The sequence below is a fragment of the Bos grunniens genome, chromosome 15, assembly GCF_055505025.1.
Source record: "Bos grunniens cultivar Pamir isolate PY7600 chromosome 15, Bosgru_T2T1.0, whole genome shotgun sequence".
NCBI classification, from domain to species: domain Eukaryota; kingdom Metazoa; phylum Chordata; class Mammalia; order Artiodactyla; family Bovidae; genus Bos; species Bos grunniens.
Genome location: NC_141179.1, coordinates 52217914 through 52239025, shown reverse-complemented (window position 1 = coordinate 52239025; position 21112 = coordinate 52217914). Strand labels below are relative to the sequence as shown.

At 44.0% G+C, this 21112-nt stretch overlaps 1 protein-coding gene across 5 annotated transcripts; it reads right to left on the bottom strand.

Moving 5' to 3' along the window:
- Positions 1-9173: 9173 nt before the first annotated feature.
- On the bottom strand, positions 9174-20017 carry FOLR1 (folate receptor alpha). Of its 5 annotated transcripts, none has more exons than XM_086340609.1 (5): positions 19905-20017; positions 13123-13296; positions 12009-12197; positions 9687-9822; positions 9174-9554 (listed from the first exon to the last, which is right to left on the bottom strand). In XM_086340609.1, exons 2-5 carry the CDS (start codon positions 13270-13272, stop codon positions 9274-9276), a joined length of 756 nt encoding a protein of 251 aa, XP_086196735.1. In that variant the 5' UTR covers positions 13273-13296; positions 19905-20017; the 3' UTR covers positions 9174-9273. The 5 variants fall into 5 exon arrangements, with proteins under 5 accessions (XP_086196735.1, XP_086196734.1, XP_086196736.1 ...); XM_086340608.1 differs by having other exon boundaries at positions 13123-13334; positions 19905-19977; XM_086340610.1 differs by lacking the exon at positions 19905-20017 and having other exon boundaries at positions 12009-12126; positions 13123-13262.
- Positions 20018-21112: the final 1095 nt, after the last annotated feature.

Below are 21112 nucleotides of genomic sequence, written 5' to 3'. Positions count from 1 at the left end.
CGGTATTTCCTGGACATACTCACAGTTCTGCAAATGCACATAAATTTTAGGATTCCCAAGTAGATGTCAGAGCTTTTCAAAGCTCTCTCTTGGCTTCTCATTCCCTAATATTACTTTTAAGTTTTTTTTTTTTTTTTAATCATACCTCTTGTTTGCCACAACTGGTAGGAGGCTGGGATGTCAAATAATTAGCTGTTGCTTGTTTAGACAAACACCTGGGGACGGGGTTTCTCACTGAGTGGGCTCTGAGTCAGACAAGCCCTGTGAATGGGGCTCTTCACAGAGCTTCCAGACAGATCAAGCAGTGACAGTTCTCTTGGAACAGAGCTTTTTGGGGAATTTCACACCCACTCTGCCCCCTCTAGTGGCTGCTAGGTCACTGGTTTTTGTAGTTAATACTGGAGTTGTGAGATTGGAGAAGGAAATGGCAACCCACTCCAGTGTTCTTGCCAGGAGAATCCCAGGGACAGGGGAGCCTGGTGGGCTGCCATCTATGGGGTCGCACAGAGTTGGACACGACTGAAGCGACTTAGCAGCAGCAGCAGCAGGAGTTGTGAGACTGCCGATTTTGGATACTACTATGGTGTTGTGGAGAGGAGGATCGGAAAAAGCAAATAAAAATGCCACAAAGTTCACTGTTCTAGTGATATTCAGCAATTTTTCTTGAATAAATTCTCCTTAGATTTTTGAAAGCTTTGGTTAACTTCCAGAGTTCTGGAAAAGTTGGATTTGACAAGTTTTTCCAGTGTTACTGCTTGTATGGAGGAGTGGATTTTCAGATGTTCTGACTGTCATTCCAGAAGTTCTTCTTCAGATTCCTTCTATTTAAAGAAGCATAAAGCTTTAAATAATATTGGTCACTTGTAAGTAAAATGGTCTCTGAGTACACAGTCTACTGTTAAAATGAATAATAAGTTAGTTTTTCCTGTATGTTTTGCATGTATAGCAAAGTTACGTCCTTACCAACCTAAACTTAAACTTACTTAAAAAAATATATATATATATTTATTATATTTATTTGGCTGTGTTAGTCTTAGTTGCAGTGCGTGGGCTCTAGAGCACATGGGCTCAGTAGTTCCAGAATGTGAGTTAGTTGCCCCACTGCATGTGAAATCTTGGTTCCACAACCAGGGCTCGAACCAGGTCCACTTTATTGGAAGGTGGATTCTTAACCACTGGACCACCAGGGAAGTCCCTGAATTTGAACTTTCACTTTTCAAAAAACATGTTAATTTTGAGGGCTTTGTACTAACTTGCATCATGCTCTTAGGTCATGATATAACATAAAACAGGAGGATCCCTCATTTTTAGAGAAGTTAAACTCTTAGAGACAGGTTGTTACAAAATATAGCTGTCATATTAATAATATAGCCAAGAGTGAGGCTATTTCCTGACAACACTTTTTTGTTTGTTTCCCTTCTCCAAGATCAGGTCCTAAATTCAGAATAATAAACCTATCAAGACGTATTTTATACCAAAATCATCTTGGAACTTACCAGACAGCTGCTAGAATACATAAAAAATTTGCTCCCTCTTGGCACAGCACTCATAAGTAAAGAAGGAGACAAGGGAGACAAGGAAGGATGCTAAAAATAGGTATAAGTGGTATGCTCCATGTTTTAAAATCCAGCTTATCAGTATTATGAGAGCGTCCCTGTACATCGTGTTCATGTTGTAGAGAAAGATGTTAGAGCAAAGAAAAGAACTCATCCTTTCTAGAGGATTTTTATACAAGGTAATGGATTATGACTGTGAATGTTTAGTGATTGCGGACTTTCCCAGATGAGTAAAAAGCACACTCATTTTCATAAGTAAGGGTTTGCATGATGATTGTCAACAAATCTATTTCCAGGATGATTTTATTCTTTAAGATGACCTTCTATTATTGATAGTAATTTTCATGTACAACTTACAAAATGGGCTGTAAGGTCCTCAAGATTTCTAAATACACCCACTGTGCATCATTTACAGAGCTGAGGCAAATAGAAAGGACAAATGGAATTATAAAAAACAGGCTGGTTAAATTGGCTGAGAAGACAGACTCTCCTTGTCCACTTCTCCCTCTCCAGGTTCTAATAATATGTTCTCCTCAAAACAGCCATCAACTGAGACCTTGTGGAATACAGCAGTCAGCGGTAGGTTCATGTTCTGTTGGTGCAAAAGAAATTGCAGTTTAAATCATTATAACTACGCCTAAACACACCTTTATTAATCAAAATAGGAGCAATCACAATCAACATATTTTTGCCAGTGAGAAATGAGCTTGTTTATTCCTGTAGCATAAAATTTGTGCTTCAGGATTCAAAGAACTCCTAGAAAGCATTTTCCACCTGCTGCTGGTTGTGGACACATTTTCCCTGCAAAAGTTGTCAAGATGCTTGAAGAAGGGGTTGTTGGTCGGCAGGAGGTCAGGTGAATATGGCGGATGAGGCAAAACTTCATAGCCCAGTTTGTTCAACTTTTGAAGCATGGTTGTGTGATGTGTGGCTGGGCAATGTCCTGGAGTAGAATTGGGTCCTCTCTGTTGAACAATGCAGGCTGCAGGTGCTGCAGTTTTCAGCGCCTCTCATCAATTTGCTGAGCATACTTCTCAGATGTCATGATTTTACCAGGATTCAGGAAACTGTAGTGGATCAGACAGGCAGCAGACCACCACACAGGAACCATGTTTGGAGCTTCTCACTCCAGCACTGAGCTGGGCATCACCGGTTGTCATATAAAATCCACTTTGCTTCGCATGTCACAATCCAATTGAGAAATGGTTCATTGTTGTTGCATAGAATAAGAGAAGAGGACACTTCAAAACAATGATTTTTTGATTTGCAGTTGGCTCATGAGGCACCCACTTATTGAGCTTTTTCATCTTTCCAATTTGCTTCAAATGCCAGATGACTGTAGAATGGTCGATGTTGAGTTCTTCAGCAACTTCTCATGTAGTTGTGAGAGGATCAACTTTGATGATGCTCTCTGTTGTCGTCAACTTCCGGTGGCCAGCGACTACACTCCTCATCTTCGAAGCTCTTATCTCCTTTGCAAAACTTCTTGAACCACCACTACACTGTATGTTCATTAGCCATTCCTGGGCCAAATGTGTTGTTGATGTTGCAAGTTCTCTCTGCTGCTTTATGACCCATTTTGAACTTGAATTAAAAAATTACTCAAATTTGTTTTTTGTCTAACATCATTTCCAATGCAAAAAAATGCAATTATTTTTGCACCAACCTGAAATTACACCCCAGTGAAAATTCTTCTCTCTTTTATTCTGATACTAGAAATTAATAGATTGACCAAATCTTGGTTCCTGCTAACAATGGTTTCTCTTCTCTCCTCTTGTTTTTCTAAAGATCCTACCATAATTGACTGACTGGAAAATAGACTCATGAATCTGATGTCACCACCATAAACTAACGCTTGGATGATTTAACCTGTCAGAGCCTTGGAACTTGCAATCTCCAGAAAAATTCTAGCCCCAAAGAAGGAGACTTCTATGGAGACAGATTCAAGACACAAACAGGTAATCAGAAAACATTTTTAAAGAATTAGGGAAGTTGATGAAGGCTGTATGATTGTGGTCATTGTGTTGGTATTTTTGGTAATGTGCTTCATGTTCTTTTTTTGATTAGTCATATGATACAGCCCTTTTTCATTCTCCTGGCTGTGGTCTCTAACCCTCAATTTAGTAGACCATACTTGTGCCAACCACAATAAACATTCTCCCTAAAAAAAATTCTTGGTCAATGGGCCACTATCCTAAGCATCCACATTGGTATCGTCTACAACTATTCCAAGAATTGACTCCCTCCTTTATTGCCACGTTGGCCCAACAAATCTCTCAAAGTTCATGATGGAATAGAGTTTGGCTCAGATGATAGATTTTTATGGTGCCAGTCACTAAATTCCTTAGAGTATATCCCCTCATGAATACACTAAACAGAAATTCAGAAATATGTAAAATTCCTTATATACTGCCATTGCAAGGGAGTGTATTCTATAGGCAATCATTCATTTATTCATCCATGTATTTATTCATTTTGCATATCATAAAATTTACACATTTAATGCTTACAGTGATTTTCCAGAGTGGTGCAACCTCACCATAAATGAGCTTTAGAACATTTTCATCCCTCCTTATGCCCATTTATAGTTAATCCCTGTTCCTAAAATCCAGCCCTAGGCTACCACTAGTCTACTTTCTGTCTCTCTAAGTTTGTCTTTTCTGGAACTAATGGACTTCCACCTAGCATAAGGTTTTTAAGGTTCACCCATAATGTAGCGTGTACTAATAGTTCATTACGTTTTATTGCTAAATAGCATTTTGTTGTATGGCTACAACACATTTTGTCTGTCTACTCACTAGTTCATGGACATTGAAGTTATTTTCAGTTTGGGGCTTTTATGAATAATGCTGCTATGAACATCCACATTTGTGGATTTGTTTTTTCATTTCTCTTGAGTAGTTGCTTTGAAGAAGAATCAATGGGTTTTGCTTAACTTTTTGAGAAACTACCACACTGTTTTCCAAAGGACTGTACTATTTCACATTCCCATTAGCAATACAGGCTGGTTCTAGTTTCCCTTCATGTTGGTGAACATTTGTCATTGCCTGTCTTTTTTTTTCCCTAAGTATTTATTTATTTGACTGCACTGGGTCTTAGCTGTGGCCCACAGGATCTTTGTTGCAGCCTGTGGGATCTTTAGTTTCAGCATATGACCTTTTAGCTATGGAATCTAGTTCCCTGACCAGGGATCGAACCTGGGCCCTCTGCATTGGGAGCATAGAGTCTTAACCACTGGACCACGAGGGAAGTTCCTACCTGTCTTATTTATTGTAACTATTCTTGTGGGTATGAAATGGTACCTCATTATAATTTTAATTTTACATTGTAATTTTAATTTTAAACAACAGAATCATTTGTTTCGAAGGCAAACCATTCAGTATCATAGTAATCCAAGTCTATGCCCTGACCAGGAATGCTGAAGAAGCTGAAGTTGAACTGCTCTATGAAGACCTACAAGACCTTCTAGAACTAACACCAAAAAAAGGTGTCCTTTTCATTATAGGGGACTGGAATGCAAAAGTAGGCAGTCAAGAGATAGCTGGGGTAACAGGCAAATTTGGCCTTGGAGTACAAAACAAAGAAGGTCAGAGGCTAACAGACTTTTGCCAAGAGAACGCACTGGTCATAGCAAACACCCTCTTCCAACAACACAGGAGAAGACTCTCTACACACAGACATCACCAGATGGTCAATACCAAAACCAGATTGATTATATTCTTTGCAGCCAAAGATGGAGAATACAGTCAGAAAAAACAAGATCGTGAACTGACTGTGGCTCAGATCATGAACTCCTTATTGCAAAATTCAGACTAAAATTGAAGAAAATAGGGAAAACCACTAGATCATTCAGGTATGATCTAAATCAAATCCCTTATGACTATACAGTGGAAGTGACAAATAGATTCAAGGGATTAGATCTGATAGACAGAGTGCCTGATGAACTATGGACGGAGGTTTGTGACATTGTACAGGAGGCCGTGATCAAGACCATCCCCAAGAAGACAAAATGCAAAAAGGCAAAATGATTGTCTGAGGAGGCCTTACAAATAGCTGAGAAAAGAAGAGAAGCAAAAGGCAAAGGAGAAAAGGAAAGATACACCCATTTGAATGCAGAGTTCCAAAGAATAGCAAGGAGAGATAAGAAAGCCTTCCTCAGTGATCAGTGCAAAGAAATAGAGGAAAACAATAGAATGGGAAAGACTAGAGATCTCTTCAAGAAAATTAGAGATACCAAGGGAACATTTCATGCAAAGATGAGCTCGATAAAGGACAGAAATGGTATGGACCTAACAGAAGCAGAAGATATTAAGAAGAGGGGGCAAGAATACACGGAAGAACTATACAAAAAAGATCTTCATGACCCAGATAACCACAATGGTGTGATCACTCACCTACAGCCAGACATCCTGGAATGTGAAATCAAGTGGGCCTTAGTAAGCATCACTATGAACAGAGCTAGTGGAGGTGATGGAATTCCAGTTGAGCTAATTAAAATCCTAACAGATGATGCTGTAAAAGTGCTGCACTCAATATGCCAGCAAATTTGGAAAACTCAGCAGTGGGCACAGGACTGGAAAAGGTCAGTTTTCATTCCAATCCCAAAGAAAGGCAATGCCAAAGAATGCTCAAACTACCGCACAATTGCACTCATCTCACACGCTAGTAAAGTAATGCTCAAAATTCTCCAAGCCAGGCTTCAGCAATACGTGAACTGTGAACTTCCAGATGTTCAAGCTGGTTTTAGAAAAGGCAGAGGAACCAAAGATCAAATTGCCAACATCCACTGGATCATCGAAAAAGCAATAGAGTTCCAGAAAAACATCTACTTCTGCTTTATTGACTCTGCCAAAGCCTTTGACTGTGTGGATCACAACAAACTGTGGAAAATTCTGAAAGAGATGGGAATATCAGACCACTTCACCTGCCTCCTGAGAAATCTGTATGCAGGTCAAGAAGCAACAGTTAGAAGTGGAGATGGAACAACAGACTGGTTCCAAATCGGGAAAGGACTACGTCAAAGCTGTATATTGTCACCCTGCTTATTTAACTTATATGCAGAATACATCATGAGAAATGCTGGGCTGGATGAAGCACAAGCTGGAATTAAGATTTCTGGGAGAAATCAATAACTTCAGATATCCAGATGATACCACCCTTATGGCAGAAAGTGAAGAAGAACTAAAGAGCCTCTTGATGAAAGGGAAAGAGGAGAGTGAAAAAGTAAGCTTAAAACTCAACATTCAGAAAACAAAGATCATGGCATCTGGTCCCATCACTTCATGGCAAATAGATGGGGAAACAATGGAAACAATGACAAACTTTATTTGGGGTTGGGGGGCTCAAAAATCACTGCAGATGGTAACTATAGACATAAAATTCAAAGATACTTGCTCCTTGGAAGAAAAGTTATGACCAACCTAGACAACATATTAAAAAGCAGAGATATTACTTTGCCAACACAGGTCCGTCTAGTCAAAGCTATGGCTTTTCCAGTAGTCATGTATGGATGTGAGGGTTGGACTATAGAGAAAGCTGAGTGCCAAAGAACTGATGCTTCTGAACTGTGGTGTTGGAGAAGACTCCTGAGAGTCCCTTGGACTGCAAGGAGATCCAACCAGTCCATCCTAAAGGAGATCAGTCCTGGGTGTTCATTAGAAGGACTTATGTTGAAGCTGAAACTCCAATACTTTGGCCACCTGATGTGAAGAGCTGACTCACTGGAAAAGACCCTGATGCTTGGAAAGATTGAGGGCAGGAGGAGAAGGGGATGAGAAAGGATGAGATGGTTGGATGGCATCACCGACTCAATGGACATGGGTTTGGGTAGACTCTGGGAGTTGGTGATGGACAGGGAGGTCTGGTGTGCTGCGGTTCATGGGGTCACAAAGAGTCAGACACGACTGAGCAACTGAACTGAACTGGACCATAAAGAAGGGTGAGTGCTAAAGAATTGATGCTTTTGAATTGTGGTGCCAGAGAAGACTTAGAATCCCTTCAGTTCAGTTCAGTCACTCAATCATATCCAACTCTGCAACTCCATGGACTGCAGCAGGCCAGGCTTCCCTGTCCATCACCAATTCTCTAAGCTTGCTCAAATTCATGCCCATTGAGTTGGTGATGGCATCCAACCATCTCATCCTCTGTGATCCCTTCTCCTCCTGCCTTCAATCTTCCGCAGCATCAGGGTCTTTTCCAACGAGTCAGTTCTTTGCATCAGGTGGCCAAAGTATTGAAGCTTCAGCTTCAGCATCAGTCCTTCCAATGTATATTCAGGATTGATTCCCTTTAGGACTGACTGGTTTGATCTCCTTGCAATCCAAGGGACTCTCAAGAGTCTTCAACACCACGGTTCAAAAGCAACAGTTCTTCAGTGCTCAGCTTTCTTTATGGTCCAGCTCTCACATCCATACATGACTACTGGAAAAACCATAGCTTTCACTATATGGACCTTTGTTGGCAAAGTAATGTCTTTGCTTTTTAATATACTGTCTAGATTGGTCAGAGTTTTTCTTCCAAGGAGCAAGCATCTTTTAATTTCATGGCTGCAGTCACCATCTGCAGTGATTTTTGGAGCCCAAGAAAATAAAATCTGTCACTGTTTCCATTGTTTCCATATCTATTTGCCATGAAGTGATGGGACTGGATGCCATGATCTTCGTTTTTTGAATGTTGAGTTTTAAGCCAGCTTTTTCACTCTCCTCTTTCACTCTCATCAAGAGGCTCTTTAGTTCCTCTTTGCTTTCTGCATAAGGGTGGTGTTATCTGCAGTTATTGATATTTTTCCTGGCAATCTTGATTGCCTTGGACAGCAGCGAAAAGATCAAACCAGTCAATCCTAAAAGAAATCAACCCTGAATATTTATTGGAAGGAGTGTTGCTAAAGCTGAAGTTCCAATACTTAGGCCACCTGATGTGAAGAGCCAACTCATTGGAAAAGCCCCTGATTCTGGGAAGCACTGAGGGCAAGAGAAGGGGGCAACAGAGGATGCGATGGTTGGATGGCATCACCAACTCAATGGACATGAATTTGATCAAACTCCTGGAAATAGTGAAGGACAGAGAAGCCTGGCATGCTGCAGTCCGTGGGATCACAAAGATTCAGACATGACTGAGTGACTGAACAACAACAGAATATAGACAAAGCATCTATACCTTACAGGAATAAAATATATAAAGAATTTTGGACAGTGCCCAGCAGATAGTATTAGATGGTCTAATAGCAGCTGTATTAGATGGTCTAGAACTCTCTCAGTCACCCTTCACCTCTTTCCAGCCAGCTGTCCAGAACATGCTGTCCATGCTGGACACTTCCATTCCCCTCTCTTCTGTTGGAGAGCTGAGAAAAGGACAGAACAAATATTCCAGTTAGCCCAAGAATACTTGGGTCCAATTCAAATGATAAAGTCCTCTGCCTGGCTCTAGATTAAAGCTGCAGTGAAAAATGAAATTGAGAGCTATGAATATCCCCTAGATTGGAAGAATAAAGTTATTTGGCAAGATCATAGCAAGTATCAGAACTGAAAACTGGCCAAGTCTAACTAGTTTTAGTCAGTGGTACTGGAAAGCAAAAGTCACATTTCCATTCACGTTCAAATAACTTATGTGACACATGTAGGGTGATTGACTTTTTATTCAAACAGTTTCCACCAAGGAACAAACTGACTGTGGAGCTTAACGGGGCAGGGATTTCCAGGTGTCAAAAAATAATAGGAGCTCAACTGAGCAGCCAGAGCAACAATAAGAGCAGGCCGCAACACAGAGGCCAGGCCTCATGGAGCCCAGCCCCATTCATGCTCTCAGCATAGAATCTCGCCACCTCCTCGTTGGGGTTGTCCAGGATGGGGTCGAACCACATCTGAATGCAGCGGCCGCTGCCACGGCTGTAGTTGCTGGCTTTGTAGGAGTGACTCCAGATTTCATTGCACAGAGCAGCAGGCGTCGGGAAGTAGAAGTCGAAGCGGTGGCAGGCAGCTTTCACTGGGCACTGGTTGTACCCTGTGGGGAGGATGGAAGTCTGTAGCCACTGGGTCCAGAATCACCTCTTGCTCCACCAGCCCCAAGACTGCAAGTCTCCATAAACCCTTCCACACCACCCCCACCCCTTCCAAACCCCTGCCCAGCCCTCACCTGAGGTCCAGTCCCAGCCCCTGTGCCAGTTGCTCTTGCAGGTGTAGGAGGTGCGGCAGTCTTCCCACCAGCTCTGACAGTCCTCTTTGCAGAGGGGCACATTCAGGATCCGTTCTTTGCGCCAGCTCTGATTCACCTGGGTCGGGAACCAGGGAAGGAGGGCTCTAGTCAGCCAGGGATCTCAGCTGCTACAGCCCTGATGGAGTCCAGGGCTGAGAGAGAAGCAGTGACTCCACTGTTAACCAAACTCAGTTTTAGCTGCTCTCTGCTCAAAAGCCAGTAATCAATGGGACTTCCCTGGTGGTACAGTGGGTAAGATCCACCTGCCTATGCAGAGGACATGCATACAGCCCCTGGTTGGGGAAGATCCCACATGCTGTGCAGCAACTAATCCTATGCTCCACAACTATTGAGCCTGTACTCTAGAGTTGGAGAACTGTAATGGAGCCCAAGCGCCACAACTACTGAAGCCCTTGCGCCCTAGAGCCCGTGCTCCACAACTAGAGAAGCCACTGTAATGAGAAGTCCATACACTGCAACCAGAGAAAAGGCCACGCAGTAATGAAGACCCAGCACAGCCATAAATAAATAAATAAAATTATATATAAAAATATGCATTTCAAAAAAGAAAAGCCAGCAATCTGGAGAGGAGTTAATTCATGTCCTGAGGCCAGCTCTAGATTATGTTCAGCCATGCCCGCTTTTAAAGGAGAAAAGGGGAAAGAACCTCAAGGAACCATTAAGGCAGGAAGTTAGATTATGCATCGTTCTCCCTTGTGCACCGACTGGCTGACTTCAGATACCATATTGCCCAGTGACTTGCCTGCAGGTTTGCTAAGGGAGCTGTTGGAGGTACGGAGTTAATCATTTTTTAGCTACTTAAGTAATTCTTCATCCTTACTTTTTTAATCTAGGAAAAGAATCAACAGGTTAGGCAAGGCATGGTATCTATTCAGGAGAGCATAAGTCAGGAGTTAGGTTAAATTGCCTGGTGATTTCATCCCTATAATTAGGTTGTTTTAAGGTTAGAGGAACCAGAGATCAAATTGCCAACATCCATTGGATCATCGAAAAAGCAAGAGACTTCCAGAAAAACATCTACTTCGGCTTTATTGACTATGCCAAAGCCTGTGTGTGGATCACAACAAACTGTGGAAAATTCTTCAAGAGATGGGAATACCAGACCACTTCACCTGCCTCCTGAGAAATCTGTATGTAGGTCAAGAAGCAACAGTTAGAAGTGGAGATGGAAAACAGACTGGTTCCAAATTGGGAAAGGAATACGTCAAGGCTGTATATTGTCACCCTGGTTATTTAACTTGTATGCTGAGTACATCATGAGATGCTGGGCTGGGTGAAGCACAAGCTGGAATCAAGATTGCTGGGAGAAATATCAATAACCTCAGATATGCAGATGACACCACCCTTATGGCAGAAAGAAAAGAACTAAATAGACTCTTGATGAAAGTGAAAGAGTAGAGTGAAAAAGTAGGCTTAAAACTTCAGAAAACTAAGATCATGGCATAGGATCCCATCACCTCATGGCAAATAGATGGGGATACAGTGGCAGATTATTTTTTTGGGGCTCCAAAATCACTGCAGATGGTGACTGCAGCCATGAAATTAAAAGATGCTTGCTCCTTGGAAGGAAAGTTATGACTAACCTAGACAGCATATAAAAAAGCAGAGACATTACTTTGCCAACAAAGGTTTGTCTAGTCAAAGCTATGGTTTTTCCAGTAGTCATGTATGGTTGTGAGAGTTGGACTATAAAGCTGAAGAATTGATGCTTTTGAACTGTGGTGTTGGAGAAGACTCTTGAGAGTCCCTTGGACTGCAAAGAGATCCAACCAGTCCATCCTAAAGGAGATCAGTCCTGGGTATTCATTGGAAGGACTGATGCTGAAGTTAAAACTCCAATACTTTGGCCACCTGATGTGAAGAACTGACTCATTTGAAAAGACCCTGATGCTGGGAATGACTGAAAGCAGGAGAAGGAGAAGACAGAGGATGAGATGGTTGGATGGCATCACCGACTCAATGAACATGAGTTTGAGTAAGCTTCAGGAGTTGGTGATGGACAGGGAAGCCTGGTGTGCTTCAGTCTATGGGGTCACAAAGAGTCAGACACGACTGAGTGACTGAACTGAACTGATGGCTAGAGGGGAACAGAAATGGGCAAACAGGAAAGGGGCAAAAGAGGTACTCCCACGACCCTCCTCAGACCAGAATTCCTGGAGTGTCCCTGCAAGTGGCTGGGGGTGGGTCAGCTAGGGGGCTGTCCTCTGCTGAAGCTCCTGTCTGCGGGGCTGGTGCCCATACCTCCCGGATCCAGGGCCCCAGATTAGGTGAGCACTCGTAGAGACAGGTGTCCTGAATAAAGTGGCGCTTGCATGCAGGCTCCATCTTGCCGCAGTGGTCCCAGTCGAATCTGTACAGGCTGGAAATATCCTTATGCGCTTCTATGCTGGTGTTGACAAAGCAGCAGGCATTCTTTTTCCAAGGGCTGCACTGTTGGGGGGGGCGGCGGGGAGAGGGACTCAAGGGTGATCCTTCACACCCAGCACAACCAGAATATTCCCGCCTTTCCCCTTCAGTCCTTGATTCCCCAACAGTCTTCAGAGAAACATCAGGTGGAGGAACCCTTTTTGGGGGACAGGGTTTTCCAAGACTGTGGGATCCCAGGGGTAACAGTCATCACAATATTCATTCATTCAAATTTTTATTGAGCTCCTATTTCTAACCCAGGCATTTTTCTAGGAACTGGGAACAAAGTGAAAACAGCACTGGATAATTGCTTTGGGCAAAACAGGAGAGGAACAGGACATTTCAGTTTTCTGGAATGACCAGATTAAGCCTCTTTGGGAAGGCTCCAGGTAGCAAGTTAAATGAACCACAACCCCAGTAGAGTTCTAATTACAGAAATACACAATGATCTTATGAATGAATGAAAACCCATGGCCTAGAATTTAGTATAAAAGCAGAATATTAAGGGGACTTCCCTGCTTGTCCAGTGGTTAAGAATCTGTCTGGCAATGCAGGGGATATGGGTTTGATCACTGATAGGGGAACAAAGATCTCCATATGCCACAGAGCAACCAAGCCTGCAAAGAGCCTGTGCTGTGGACCGCAATGAAGACCCCACACAGCCAAATATAAACTTTTAAAAAAAAATTTAAAAAAGAAAATCAACCCCCTCCTTCCCCTCAAAAGGTCTCTCCAGGCCTGCTTCCTGATTTGAGTAACACGGAAACTCAACAACCGAGAAGCTGAGCTCTAGGCATTGTTCTGACCACACTGGGCACGCAGTACATGTAAAAGAGTCGATGCAAACTGAAGAAAGAGCTGTTCAGGGAACTTCCCTGCCTCCACCAAGGACGGGGGTAGACGTTCCCTGAGGCAGCTCTTCCCCATCCCAGATGACCCCTCGGCCTACCTGTCCATGTAACTTGTCCTCGGGACCTGGTTTTTCCTTATGGTACCTGGCATTCATGCAGACGTTGAGAAGCTGAGTCCCGGGCCGGGCTGCCCCCACAGCAGCCACACACACTAAAAGGCACAGCAGTGGTGTGATCTTCCAGGCCATGCCTGTCTCTGAAGAACCAATTTCCTTGAAGGCAGCAAGGAAAGTCAAAGTGGGTCCTCAGGCTGTTAATAATAAATTAGGAGGGTGGGTGGAGTCTAGGGCGGGATTGAGCCCTAGTAACTCTAATCTTCCTAGTCTCAGGAAGATTGGGATCAGACACAGGCTTTTGAGACAATACCTTCTTGGCTTTTCTACAAGGTCTTGAGGATCAAGTGGTGCAACTGACAGGTGGAGTTTGGGCAAAATTCAGAAATAGCCAGAAGATTGCCAGAGGTCCACAATCTCTCCTTTGAAATCCGTGAAGGCAAATATTTCAGAGTTTAAACTTTTAAGATTTGTTGGCTGAAAACACACACAGTGTAAGAGCTATTGAGTTGAGTGAACCACACATCTCGGTAGAAAGTTGCTTCTAGTCACAAGGTAAAAAAAAAAAAAGGTACCTTTTTTTTTAATTGGAAGAGAAAGTGAAAGTGAAGTCGCTCAGTCCAACTCTTTGCCACCCCATGGACTGTAGCCTACCAGGCTCCTCCGTCCAAGGGATTTTCCAGGCAAGAGTACTGGAGTGGGGTGCCATTTCCTTCTCCAGAGGATCTTCCCAACCCAGGGATTGTAGGCATTGTAGGCAGACGCTTTATCATGAGCCACCAGGGAATTGGAAGTTAATTGCTTTACAATGAGCCGACTCATTAGAAAAGACCTGATCCTGGGAAAGATTGAAAACAAAAGGAGAAAGGGGCGGCAGAGGATGAGATGGTCAGATAGCATCATTGATCCAAGGGACATGAGTCTGAGCAAATTCCAGGAGATGGTGAAGGACCGGGAATCCTGGCAAGCTGCAGCCCATGGGGTCGCAAAGAGTCAGACGACTTAGTGACTAACAATAAAAACAATTGCTTCACAGTGCCGTGGAGGTCTCTGCTGTAAATCAACATGAATCAGTCATACCCTCTTTCTTGAGCACCCCCCGCCATTCCACTCCTCTAGGTTGTTTCAACTACAAATGGTCACTGAGCCTTGGCAAGAGCCAAGAGCAGTGGCAGGCAGCGCCTGCACAAGGGCATTTGCCACCTGCCTCTGTGGAAATTGAGCCCTGTGCTGCTGCAGCTGTTGACCTTCAACACCCCCTGAGGAAGTTCAAGGTGGAATGTGCCCCAGGGAATCCGGTGGGACAGGTCTTTAGATAGTTAGATATCTTTAGGAGTTGATTTTATGATTCCAATCCTTGCATCTCCTCATATCTAGAGAAGCAATAAATCCCTTCATGGTGACATCAGATCCTCACGACTAGCAGAAAACTTCTTGTAAAGTAAGCAATTGATTGCATTAAACTCCTCCTTCACCAAAACATATATTGACCTTCCCCGACTGCCTCTTTGGAGTAGTCTCTCGGAGCTATCTGAGGTGCTGCCTCCTGGGCTGCAGACCTCATTTTGCCCCAAATAAAGTTTAACTTGCAATTCTCAAGTTGTGCATCTTTTTTTTAATTTATTTTTTAATTGAAGGATAATTGCTTTACAGAATGTTGTTGTTTTCTGTCCAACCGCAACATGAATCAGCCATAGGTATGCATACATCCCCTCCCTTCAAGCTGTGCATCTATGGTAGTTGACAGCTATCACAGAGTGCCAGGCTGGCTCCCTGTGTTACACAGCAGCTTCCTGCTGGTTACCTGTTTTACACAGGATAGTGTACGTAGGTCAGTGCTAGTGTATCAATTTATCCTACCCTGTCCTTCTCCCACTGTGCCCACCAGTCCATCTTCTACATCTGCATCTCCAGGTCGTCTCTGTAAATATGTTCATCAGTACCATTTTTCTAGACTCCATATATATGTGTTAATATACAATATTTGTTTTTCTCTTTCTGATTTTGTTCTGCCTAATAGACTCTAAGTTCATCCATCTCTCTACAGTTGACTCAAATGTGTTCCTTTTTGTGGCTGAGTAATATTCCATTGTATATATGTACCACAACTTCTTTATCCATCCATCTGTCTATAGATGTCTAGGTTGCTTCCAAGTCCTATGTGTGTGAAAGTCGCTCAATCTTGTCTGACTCTTTGCAACCCCATAGACTATACAGTCCATGGAATTCTCTAGGCCAGAATACTGGAGTGGGTAGTCTTTCCCTTCTCCAGGGGATCTTCCCAACCCAGGGATCGAACCCAGGTCTCCCGCATTGCAGGCAGATTCTTTACCAGCTGAGTCACAAGGGAAGCCCATGCTTCAATGTCCTAGCTATTGTAAATAGTGCTGCAGTAAACATTGGGGTACAAGTGTTTTTTTTGAATTGTGGTTTTCTCAGGGTTTACGCCTAGTAGTGGAACTATCACATGGCAGTTTTATTCCTATTTTGTTAAAGAATCTCCATATTGTTCTCTATAGTGGCTGAAATTAGAATCAATTTATATTCCCACCAACAGCACAAAAAAGTTTCCTTTTCTCCACATCCTCTCCAGCATTTATTGTTTGTAGTTTCTTTTTTTTTTTTAATGATGGCCATTCTGATGGGTGTGAGGTGATAGCTCTTTGTAGTTTTGATTTGCCTTTCTCTGATATTGAGCAATGTTGAGCATCTTTTCATGTGTCTGTTGACCCTCTGTATGTCTTCTTTGGAGAAATGTCTGTTTTAGTCTTCTGCGCATTTTTTGATTGGGCTGTTTGTTTTTTTGGTATTGAGCTGTATGAGCTCCTTATGTATTTTGGAGATTAATCCTTCATCAGTTGTTTGTAATTTTATCCCATTCTGAGGGTTGTACTTTAATCTTGTTTATTGTTTCCTTTGCTATGCAAAAGCTTTTAATTTTAATTATGTCTCATTCATTTATATTTGCTTTTATTCCATTACTCTAGGAGATAGGTTAGAGAAGATCTCTCTGTCATTTATGTCAAAGAGTGCTAAGCCTGTTTTCCTCTAAGAGCTTTATAGTTTCCAGCCTTAAATGTAAGTCTTTAATCCATTTTGAGTTTATTTTTGTGTATGGTGTTAGGAGGGCTTCCCAGGTGGGTAGTGGTAAAGAACTCACCTGCCAATACAGAAGATGTAAGAGACATGGGTTTGATCCCTGGTTCAGAAAGATCCCTTGAAGAAAGGCATGACAACCCACTCCAGTATTCTTGCCTGGAGAATCCCATGGACAGAGTGGGATTCCCTGGTGGGCTACAGTCCATAGGGTTGCAAAGAGTTGGACAAGACTGCAGGGACCCAGCACGCATGCAGTGTTGGGAAGTGTTCTAATTTCATCCTTTTACATGTTTTGCTTGTTGTGCTCAGTCACTCCATCATGTCTGACTGTGCAACTGTAGCCTCCTCTGCCCATGGTATTTTACAGGCAAAAATACTGGAGTAGGGTGCTATTTCCTACTCTGGGAATCTTCCCAATCCAGGGATTGAACCCACATCTCTTGCATCACCTGCATTGGCAGGTTAGTTCTTTACCATCAGCGTCCCCTGGGAAGCCCCTCTTTTACAGGTAGTTCTTCAGTTTTCCCAGCACCATTTATTGAAGAAGTTGTCTTTTTTCCATTGTATATTCTTGCCTCTTTTGTCGAAGATAAGGAGTTCCTTATACAGCAAGGAGATCAAACCAGTCAATCCTAAAGGAAATCAACCCTAATATTCACCAGTAGGACTGAAGCTACCCTTTTGTGGATCACTGCCTTGTTGTGGCAAAGCGGCTTGTGTAACCTGATAAAGCTATGAGCCGTGTCATGTATGGCCACCCAAGATGGACGGGCCATAGAGGAGGGTTCTGACAAAATGTGATCCACTGGAGGAGGGAATGGGAAACCACCTCGGGATACTTGCTGTGAGAACCTTATGAACTGTATAAAAGGACAAAAATATATGCCACCGAAAGATGAGTCCTCCAGGTCTGAAGGTGTCCAGTATTAACTTAAAAAAAACTAAGATCATGGCATCTGGCCCCATTACTTCATAGAAAACAGAAGGGGAAAAGGTGGAAGTAGTGACAGAGTTCCTCTTCGTGGGCTCTAAAATCACTGCAGATGGTGACTGCAGCCACGAAATCCGAAGACATTTGCTTCTTGGCAGGAAGGCTATGACAAACCTAGACAGTGTGTTGAAAAGCAGAAATATTACTCTTCGACAAAGGTCATATAGTCAAGGCTATGATCTTCCCAGAGGTCACATGTCGTTATGAAAGCTGTACTGTAAAGAAGGTGGAGAACGGAAGAATTGATGCCTTCAAACTGCTGGAGAAGACTCCTGAGAGTCCCTTGGACAGCAAGGAGATCAAACCAGTCAATCTTAATAGAAATCAACCCTGAATACTTGTTGGAAGGACTGCTGAAGCTGAAGCTCCAGTATTTTGGTCATCTGATGTGAAGAGCCGACTGACTGGAAAAGTCCCTGATGTTGGGAAAGATTGAGGGCAGGAGAAGAGGGCATCAGAGGATCAGATGCCATCACCAATGCAATGGACATGAATTTGGGCAAACTTCAGGAGATGGTGAGGGACAGGGAGGCCTGGTGCACTGCAGTCCGTGGGGTCGCAAAGAGTCGGACATGACTGGGTGACTGAACAACAACAACAAGAACTGATGCTGAAGCTGAAGCTCCAATCCTTTGGCCACCTGATGCGAAGAGCTGACTCATTGGAAAAGACCCTGATTCTGGGAAAGATTGAGGGCAGGATCAGAAGAGGGCAACAGAGGATGAGGTGGTTGGATGACATCACCAACTCAATGGCCATGAATTTGAGCGAACTCTGGGAGATAGTGAAGGACAAGGAAGCCAGGCATGCTACAGTCCATGGGATCACAAAGAGTAAGACATGACTTGACTGAACAACAAAAGGTCAGTGACTGAAGTCGCTAATGACTTACTCCCTGTAGATGGCAGAACGACATTCTTTCGCTGGCAGTTTTATCAAAGGTAAGGCAAAATAAGATAATACAGTTGTATGCACTCAGTGATCAAGCACATGTTGTATGGGGAAATAGCTACACTAGTGGGATAATTAAAATAATAACCTCGCGTTCATTCTCAGATGAGATTTTGACAACAAATGACTGTGTAAAAGTTTACAACAGTATCTTAATTTTGGAGCTCCAAATGCAGATCTATGTTTTTTTTTTTTTTTTAAAGCCCTACTTCCAGCTCTTTCCAGTTTCATTATTTAGCTACTCTCAGAGACCCTGTGACCCGGGACAATGTCAGAGAACAAAGGCTTGGAGGTGGACATGAGCAACAGTTCACCTCCAGGGTCCAGGGCGGCTCCTGAACCCTGCCCCAGAGCTGGCCTCTTGATAGCATCTCAATCTCCTGACCTCTCACACTGAGATTTGGGAGGTGCCTGCTCCCTCATCCCACTGCTCACCAGGTGCCTGGTTCTCCTAAAACGCCCAGAATTCATTTCCCATGGCTCCTAAAGCTTATGCATCCTCCCTGCTCACAAAGTTGCCCTGCCCTCCCATTGCCCCCCATCTCCTGAAGAACTCCAGCATCGTGCCTGGGTCTCCTGGATGTGGGCTGAGCTGAGTGGCCTCCAGGCTGACTCTGCCCTAAGGGCTCTGGGAAACCTGGAATTAAATTCCCACAAAGCTCCCCTCATCCTCCTTGTGTCCTCACTTTTCACCCTTCCACAATTCAATATCCTGCTACACATGTTTATTGTTCACTGTTTAGGTGTTCATTCATTTACTAATTCATTCATTCCAGGATCCAATTATCTCTCCATGGACCCTGTCACTCCCTGATCTCCAAGAGCACAGGAGACATCTTAACTCTTGGAAATGCCACATGGTTCACAATTAGGTTCCTTTGGGAGCACAGAGTCTAACAGTTTAGAGCACAGGGTTTCGGATCCCAACTCTCACACTCCCTCCACCCACCCTTGACCTTGGGGGAAAATAACTCACATTATCTTGAGGCTTAGTTTCCTTACCTGAGGATTAAATGTAGGGGGGAAGCCCTAACAATCACTAGTCACCTGGGCCGGGACTGAGAAATCACTTGGGAATGAGGAACGTGCCCCAAGTCACACAGTTCAGTTCAGTTTAGTTTAGTCACTCAGTCGTGTCCGACTCTTCGCGACCCCATGAACCGCAGCACACAGTAGGGACCACCCACGTCCAACTCTGGACCCTCAAATCCAGGGCTCCTTCAGCTTTTGCCCCCTGTACCTTCGCTGTGCGGAGGCTCCCATGGGGTGACTAGCAGACTCCTGGGGGAGTACTGGGAGGGCTGAGAAAGCCCTTTCTCCACTCAGTCAGTTGGTGATTCTTTTTTTTGCTATGGCCTCTTTCTAGAGCCAGTGCTTTCTTCCCCTCCATGCCACATAAATCAGCCTGTAAACCCCTCCCCATCTTCCTGGTCTCAGCTCAGATCTTGGTCCAGCTTGCCCCTCCCTTCTCCCCTCCCACCCCCACACCAATCATGACCCTGACACCACCACCCCTCCCCACATGGTCCCAGACTTAAAGCTCTGAGCACTCAGTGCAGTGCTGAAAGGCAAAGTCCTGGGTTCTACCAACGTATAGTTTAACCTTGGGCAGGCCCCGATTCTGCTTCTGGATTCTCTGCTTTTAGGGATCCTGCCAGAGTGGATCCTTCCAGTTCAGATCCTTTAGTGCTTTCTGGGAGTGCCCTAGGGTGTATAGCTAACATACCTGGGAGGAATGCTGGCTGTTCGTCTGGCTCAGGCTTCTGTTCTGCTCTGCAGTCCCCCTTGCCTCACTCTAGGGGACAGAAGGGCTTAGTGGCCTAGGAGACGGGCCGTGGGAATGTGGCCCAGGAGAGGCTCTTAGGATAGGGCGAAGGCCACCCAGGAGTTAATTATTGCATGTGGGCTCCAGCCAGGCCTCCATGGGAGGGTGGTGGGTAGGAGTGTGAGGATTAATAGTGCAGGCCCAAGGTCAATTACCGAGCCCCACTTACTCCATTTTCTCCCCTAAACTCAGTTCTGAGAAAACCTTGCAGCCTGAATTGCTGAGATCCTTTAAAATAATCTGCTCCACTTCTAACCCCCTCATCCTGTTTTACAGATAAAGAGAATGAGACCCAGAGAATCAGGACAGAGCTCATTGCAGGGCAAAGGCTGGAGCACAGGTTTCCAAGCTCCAGGGCACTTGAACAGAGTGTTGTTCTTGTTCAGTCACTCAGTCATGTCCGACTCTTTGCGACTCCATGGACTGCAGCATCTCAGGCTTCCCTGTCCTTTACTGTCTCCCTGAATTTGCTCAAACTCATGTCCATTGAGTCGGTAATACTATCCAAACATCTCATCCTCTGTCATCCCCTTCTCTTCCTGCCCTCCATCTTTCCCAGCATCAGAGTCTTTTCCAATGAGTCAGTTCTTCGCATTAGGTGGCCAAAGGATTGGAGCTTCAGCGTCAGTCCTTCTAGTGAATGTTCAGGGTTGATTTCCTTTCTAATTGACTGGTTTGACCTCCTTGCTGCCCAAGGGACTCTCAAGAGTCTTCTCCAGCATCACAATAATTTGAAAGCATCAATTCTTCAGCACTCAGCATACAGAGTGCAGAGTTCCCATATCCCCAGCTTATAGAGCCACTGACTCTTCAATCTCATCAGCCTCAGGCATCACCCACTTCCAGCTGTAAAATCACAGATGTTCAGTTTACTAGAGCCTCAGTTGTCCCAAGGCCCTAGCTCCCCTCCCTTCCTCCATCCATTCACACAAGTCTACTTTCTCCAGCAGCCAACAGTCTGCTCTAATGTAGATTCCTCACCCCCTACTCCTACCCCAGCCAGGAACAGAGCCTTCCTTTTTACACCCTCTGAGGCCAGGTTGCTACCACTGCTGGAGAAAAAGAAAAGAGGAGGAAGAAATAAGTTCAGGAGAGAACATTGAGCTCTC

Excerpts from the sequence above, each read along its gene's own strand:
- FOLR1 (XM_086340609.1), bottom strand. The coding sequence starts at position 13,272 with ATGGCCTGGAAGATCACACCACTGCTGTGCCTTTTAGTGTGTGTGGCT. Across the intron at positions 12,198-13,122 it reads AGGACAAGTTACATGGACAG|TGCAGCCCTTGGAAAAAGAA; the intron begins GTAGGCCGAGGG and ends CCCCCCCAACAG. Across the intron at positions 9,823-12,008 it reads TGGGGCCCTGGATCCGGGAG|GTGAATCAGAGCTGGCGCAA; the intron begins GTATGGGCACCA and ends TTCCCGACCCAG.